Source organism: Austrofundulus limnaeus, unplaced genomic scaffold (genome assembly GCF_001266775.1).
Source record: "Austrofundulus limnaeus strain Quisiro unplaced genomic scaffold, Austrofundulus_limnaeus-1.0 Scaffold49, whole genome shotgun sequence".
NCBI lineage: Eukaryota > Metazoa > Chordata > Actinopteri > Cyprinodontiformes > Rivulidae > Austrofundulus > Austrofundulus limnaeus.
The window spans coordinates 2,115,973-2,123,161 of NW_013952451.1; the positions used below are offsets into that span (position 1 = coordinate 2,115,973).

Here is a 7,189-nt window from a genome sequence, read left to right on the forward strand (position 1 = left end):
GTGTGTGTGTGTGTGTGTGTGTGTGTGTGTGTGTGTGTGTGTGTGTGTGTGCACGCAGCCACACTGGTTACCAGGCAGGCTTTGCTGCTGCAGCACAAAAAACTGAGACGAGAAAAGCCGAACATGAGTTTTGTTTCTCCAGACGTCTCCATGCAGGTGTTGCTGCTGGATTAAAGCAATCTGTCACACCGTTCTACATAAACCCAACATCATCTTCACTAAAAAGATGCTGCCTTTGTCTTCAGAGTGGGGACAAAACAGGATTAGATATACGTTTTCTTCATTTACTGCTCAAGGCAAAAGTTTGGACACACTTACCTACTGAGTTTTGATGTAAAAGGACACAGTTTTAAACTTAATACAAGAATACAATCCAGGGCTATTCAGCTAAATTGCTCCAGGGGCCACAGTTACTGCAGGTCAACAGCTGAGGGGCCGAACATCCAGCATTTAAAGTTATTTATAAATAAACCAAGTATGACAAAGAGCTGTTATCTTTGAAATGTTTTATTTTGCTGCATTTAATCATGAATACAACATACAGAACCCTGTAAATGTAGTCATAATTCAACAATATCAAAAATAAAAAGAACACATTGTAAGAAAATACGTGTTCAATTCAACTAAAGTCAAGATGAAAACACAATTGTTAAATAAAATGATTTGTGAAAGGAATAAAGTCATACAACACCAGCCATGTTTTTAGCATGCCTYCTATTTGACACAAATATTATTTTTGACATCTCTGACTTGCCAAATTTTTAAACCAATTTTATGTTCACTTTCATAGTTCTATCTTCAATTGGTTGTAGTTTTAACTGTCTTGAGTGTGCTTAGGAATGGTTTATACCAGCTTGTAGCCAAGGTTCTGATGTTTCTGTAGATACCAAACATGTCTATGTCTAGCTAAAAGAACTTGGAGTAATTAAAGTAGAAAACCGGGGGTTTGGGCTTAAGAGATGATTGAACCAATTGACGGGCCAAATATTTCCCTTTTTTCTTCTTTTTTGGTGGGAATCAGAAAGCCACATCTGAGGTGAGCCAAAAATCAAGCACTCGTCTGTACCTCTTTGAGTTATAGTGCCACAAGGGTCAGATCTAATGTTTCTAGAATGGATCTGAACCATGAAAAGCTCGACGTTTTCTCCTCTCCGGCAGGGAAAGATCTCTGAGTCTCTGTCAGGAACATGGGCCAGGTTTCACTTACGAACTGGTTGGCCAACACGTACTGTCAGAATCTTGAATGGGCCTTTGTTGAATACCTTCCTCTGTTGCAATATGAGTGCTCAGACAAGGATGAGCACTAGGACCCCCCCCCCTCCCCCAAATCCTTCCCCGATATCGAACTCTCAGTTCTCTGACACATTGTGTTTCTCCTCTCCTACAAGCATTGTTGTGAACCATATCTCAGTACAGTTTTATTGAATTGTTTGCTTGAATTAATCAACATTTTGACTAAATTCAGCAACCAGTAAGAATAAAAACTGACTTTTACCCCAAAGTCTTCAGAAATCCAGTCCTGTTTAAATGCACCGACTAAATAAATGTTAAAGCAAAATGATAAACTCTAAACTTGACTAGACTGAAAAGCATGGAGGTGTTTTATCCACTCTATCTCACTCACATCTCCATCTAGTGGGCATGTGTGCACACAGTGTATGAAGACCTCAGATCTAAAGCACCCAAGAAATGTCCTTTTATTGAAACGCAGATGAAATAAGCAGGCAGGAAGTTGCTTAAAATTCAAATCCTGCTGCATTCTTACAAACAGTCATGTATATAATTTAAATCCCTTTAACCAGGAAGTTTTCTGAACCAAATGGATCTCTTCTGTTTTTGTTGACGAGGTTTTGGTGAACCCTTCAGGATGACCAGAGGGAGTTTGATTTCTTGGTCTCTTACAAGAGGAACATCAAGTGTGACCTGTAGAAGAAGAAACCACATGCATGCACAGAGAAGGTCATTACTTGGCCAAAATGTGTTGTTTAGATTAGTGTTTAGAGTAAATGTGCTTCGCTGTACCCCACCCCCCAACCCCAGCAAACAGCAGCGTCTACTAAATGCTGTTAGACAAACGCTTCTGAGCGGATGGCATGATGGAACAGGTTGAGCTGTAATCTGAAACCGTTTCCTGGACAAACCATGAGGCATTAACCCCAACCCCTCCACAATCATTCTGTCTCATTCTCCTACTGCAGCCACAGTGTGGCACTGTTTTGTTAATGCAAGTGCTTAATAGTTCTTTTAATTAGTAAAAATAAATGTATTACTTAAGTTAAAGGCAAATCATTCCTTAAGTTAATGCATGTCACCCACTGCCTTTATACCAGTTTCAAAACTGAGATTACCTTACTGAAGTGACAATAAAAGCAATTTAGAGGAAACCTCATGAATAACATTTTTTGCAAACTTGGGATATTGTGAAATCTTGTGAGGTGTGTTAGTGCTCAGAGTATATCATGTCTATCAGATACTACTACTACTACTACTACTACTACTACTACTACTACTACTACTACTATTACTACTAGTACTACTACTACTAAAATTAAGTTAAATTAAATAAAATGACTACCGGTAATTTAAAGCTATTTTTGTATTGGTTAATGTTGATTATTGTTGAAATGACTCCAAAAGTTAATCATTTGTAAATATACAGCCAAAGATTACTTCTAGTGTGTTTCACTGAGAGCTCTTCATTGGTTTGTGAGATATTTTGCTAACAGTTCATTACTGTTGATGCCAGTAGTTATTGTCAATGTTTTGAGTATAAAGACTGCACATTGTGTAGAATGATGCTCAGCTACCATCACATTATATTTTACCTCTACATCTGTAAAWTAAAGTTACTTAAATGTATTGTAGCTCTTTTCAATTTCTGAAGATCAGCTGGCTGTGGTGGTCATCTTAAATTGTGTCTATACCAAAATTGAATCAGTTATAGATGTCAGCCTGKTGATTGTTTCCTGAAGTTTTCATTAAAATCTGTGTAGTTGCTGATGAGATATTTTGCTAACAAGCTTATAAAGTTGAATTTAACAGCAATAGTAAAATAAATTTATATACATAATCTTCTTCAGTTAGCAATTTAATTATGTGCTGGGGAGAGGTATCATCTACTAACACTCATATACAGGTAAATAACCATAAAAGTGGCTGAATCATAGCTATTTTTGTGTTTTCTATGGTTGCTTATAGTTTTGGCAGACATCTTTAATGGCACTGACTCTGAGAGATACTGTAATTACTCATTGATTACTTTCTGTGAGTTTAATTCAAATTTTACCATTGGTTCAAGAAATATTTTGCTAACTGAACAGATAAATGAAAATACAAACACAGGCGAAAACATAACCGCTCTGCCGTCACTGTGAGGTGATAACCAGATGTTTACTCAGAGTATTAATGACTTTCTGTTTTTACACTTTTTCATACTAAGGTGCAAACTTACACAACTTGTTTCCAAGAGAATTTAACCCATCAACAATATAAATACCTTGATTCTGTACTCCAGCTTCATCATGCAGCAGTTGAAGAAGGTAGGGGGCAGTTGTGGAGGGATAATCAAAACCTTGGTTAGAGAGCAACTGCTCTCAGCTGGAACGGAGTCTCCTGTTCCAAACAAGATGTCTCTTGTGTGTACTCGCTTTGTCGACTGAGCTACAAACGTCTGCTTCTCACACACGTAGAATTTGGGCGTTACTGAGCGGGCCGATTCGTTGAGCACTTCCACAAAGACCCCCATAGCCTCACCTGTTTTATTTAAAAGGAACACATATGTTTGGAAAAAGACAACATCAAAAGATTTGTTATCTGTGCAACCCGTTTACCTTGCTTTAAGCCCATTTTTTCAGAGGTCACCGTCATTGTAACCTTTCCAGAGGCAGCAAATGAAATCCTGGTTGCAGACTGTTGCTCCTGCAGTTGTATACAAACACAGAGGTTTGTTTCTCAGTTTGTTAGAGTTAAACTGACAGGAAGCGGGAAGTAGAATCAACAAAGGGATGTCCCACCTTAAGGCCGATGATTATCATTTCCGATTTGGAGGCAAACGGAAACTCAGACTTGGTCAGAAAAGGGATTTCCGTTTTGGTTTTGTGTACAAGCCAGATGGACTGGGTCAGACGTGCTCTCAGACTGTATGTGATCTCACCCCATTTTCCTTTATAGGATGAAGGCATGTCTCTGTGAGGACAAAAGTTTGTGATAACAATGCATTTTTTTTTTTTAAATGAAAGCCTTACGTTCCTGGAAGGAATGCAAGATCACCTGCCTCCTTTCATACCAGAGTTTTAGATTAGGAAATGCTAGGAAAGGACAAAGTTGTAACCATTCTGCTCGAACCTTAAACATGGACACATGCACAATCTCATGATAATGTGGGATCTCGCAAGCTGTATCAAGAGTTTTAGATGTACATACAATGATTACTATTTGAATGAGTTTCATTAAAATAGATCTTCTGGATCATGAAATGATTTTCTAATGCCACAGACTAGCTCACACCCAGAAACACCAGCAAAAGCATTACTGACTTTATGTCTTTGGCATTGGCAGGAAATATCAGATTAAAACGCATACCTATTTGGAATAACAAAGCTGAAAGGATACACATTTGTTCCAGGTCCCATGATTTCAGAACCTTAAAAAAATAACATTTTTATGACTTTCAACAAGATGGTTTTAGACATCAAAATATTATCCAGCATTGTTTTTTTTAGCAAAATACTACAAACCATCTCCTTTGTTTTTATCCTGAATAATAATTTGTTCAAAGTAAAAGTATTTTTTCTTGTTGCTGCGGACAGCTGGGGTTTGTCCTTCCTGTTCACACCAAGTGACTTTAGCTTTTCCTTTAGCTCTGACCAAAAAACTCTGCACTTTGATCTCCTTGCTGGTCACCACCATCACTTTTCCAGAAAGAACGTCCCCAGGAGAGTAGGTGCCTTGCTCATTCAACCTGTCGTACTCCACTGAGAAATGTTTCACAGTCATCACGAGGCGACTTCAACAAGCTTCTAAAACATTGTAAGAAGAAGAGTAAAAATGGAATTCTTTAATCGTCCCGCAGATTGGGTTTGTGTTGCTAAAGTGAGGCCTCCCCTTGTTGAATGAGGATGACTGCATCTGCAGACGTCCAGAAAACCTGCAGCCGTGACGAACATGATCACATGATCACATGATCCGGTCTGCAGGTGTCATTTTCCACTGGGTAACTCAAGCCAGCAGCGTTGCAGAATAAATTAGGTTAAACGAATGAACAGTGGGACGACACTCTGTATGTGTGTAATTTTTTTATGAATACTGTTAAAAATAAAAACAAATCAGAATCACAGTTTAGAAAATCAAAATACATAACGTGCAAAAATGCCTAAATACATTGTTAATAAAAATCTAGCTTGTTCTTTCTAATGATACAAAAACATACACACAAGAAAAACAAATGCCTGATATATTAGAGTTAATGTAATTCCAACAAACTATACAAAACTTTCACATGTCTAGCATACATTATTGATGTACACTAATAAATTCATGCACAATGTTTGATCACTGATATCTCCTCAGAATGGCTCTTTACAGAATGTAATACTACAGTTCAGCAGCAGCTTTCTGGAATGGTTCTGTTCATGTTTATGCAGCCATCTCTCATTGTTTTATCCTGGTGAAATTCCTTGATCTTTTGGTTGCAGACCTCTCATTAATACCATGTCACCATAGTGAAGTGTTGCAGATTTTAGTCATCCATTTATGTGGCTGGGAAACATTAGGATTATTTATCCTAACGAGCTTGAAATCACTATTCCCAAGGAGATGTATCCTTTATCTTGGTTCTTTGGTTCATAATCCTTTGGTTTTCCTCTTTATGTACTTAGTCTGGTTTCTTATCATAGAACAGTTTACTGTGGGAACCCTACCACTTGGGCTTACGGCATGTTTTATGGCATAAAAGTGTTGCCAGTACATTAGAGACAATAGCTTTTGACCAGTAAGAAAACTGCTGAATAATAATGGTCAGTGCTTTAGGGGTGCAAAAGCACAAGCACTCCCTGTTAAAACAGATATTTACACTGAATTTGAACATTCTGTAGGAGTAAAGGAGGGTACACAGCAAGTACTTCACAGGATGGTAGAGGATTGACGGTCTGAGAGTCTGTAGATCTCAATCTGATTTTCTGTAGCTGGAAACAGTGGGTATGTTTCAAATACGTCATAGGATGGTGGAGGATTATCAGCTTGAAGCGTGTTGCTCTGGGATGGCTGGTTTTCAAATCCAAAGCTCTCATAAGCAGGTGGGAGACTGTCAGGTGACTCATCAGGTAGGATGACAACAGACAATTTGACCTCTGGGTCCGAGGCACAAAGTATATCTAGGTAGATCTGTAAAAAAGGAGAAATGAATGAATAAATACATATATTAACTTAATTTGGTCCACATGCCAATCATTGATTGTCAGTGATTCAATTTGTAAGTAGCTGTTATGATAAGAACAGGTACCAGAGGTACCTGTTCCATAGGTTGTGGTTTCTGGGACTGCTGACAAGTGGTATCATACTATATTTATGTATAAATCACAGTTCTGCATTACCACAAAATGCCATGTTTTATTTGTGTGGTGGTTAATCTTGTCGATGTTTTGAGAGACACAACTGCATTAATTGATGAGGGTAATTGAAGCTATAGGTTACAACTTCGGGTCAGCTCTGGTGGTGATTTGGGGAACCCGGACAGTGCCAGTCTGCCAGAGCTCTAGGATCTGTTACAACTGCTGTGGGACAACTTATTGCAGGAGAAAATACAACAGCTTTGTAACTGCGTTGCACAATGAATCACTGCATGTATACAGGAATTAATATGTGCCACAACCTATACTGACACAGTGAAGGAAGCAATCTGTCCATTCTACCATCTTTGTTGTTCAATATCTAATGTTAATGTCACGCAGAACAATCACATGATGTGCAGTTTTGTTTCATTTCCACTAATCTGACTGAGCACTTTACTTTTTCATGGTGAATGCAGTTTCTTCAYACTATCACCAGAGGTCTCTGTGAAAAGATTTTCTGCTGGTCAGATTTGTTGAAGTCACTTATTGTTTAAAAGTAATCACAGTGGTTACTTGTGTTATTATGTTTTAAGCTTCTGTGGTTGTTTGGAATAATTAAAGAATACCATATATATATATAT

The 7,189-nt window shown here is 38.1% G+C and overlaps 1 protein-coding gene across 3 annotated transcripts in view; it reads right to left on the bottom strand.

The window, feature by feature from the left end:
• Positions 1-1,674: 1,674 nt before the first annotated feature.
• Positions 1,675-7,189, bottom strand: part of LOC106517513 (arrestin domain-containing protein 3) — a 7,469-nt gene continuing 1,954 nt past the window's right edge. The window contains exons 6-10 of one of the 3 annotated variants that reach the window (XM_014008396.1): positions 4,582-6,381; positions 4,014-4,185; positions 3,831-3,918; positions 3,497-3,753; positions 1,675-1,923 (exon numbers count right to left, since the gene is read on the bottom strand). In XM_014008396.1, the coding sequence (XP_013863850.1) occupies positions 6,121-6,381 (261 nt within the window). In that variant the 3' untranslated portion in view covers positions 1,675-1,923; positions 3,497-3,753; positions 3,831-3,918; positions 4,014-4,185; positions 4,582-6,120. Of the gene's footprint in view, positions 1,924-3,496; positions 3,754-3,830; positions 3,919-4,013; positions 6,382-7,189 lie in introns of those variants that run through there. The other 2 variants (XM_014008397.1, XM_014008395.1) reach the window with 2 other exon arrangements.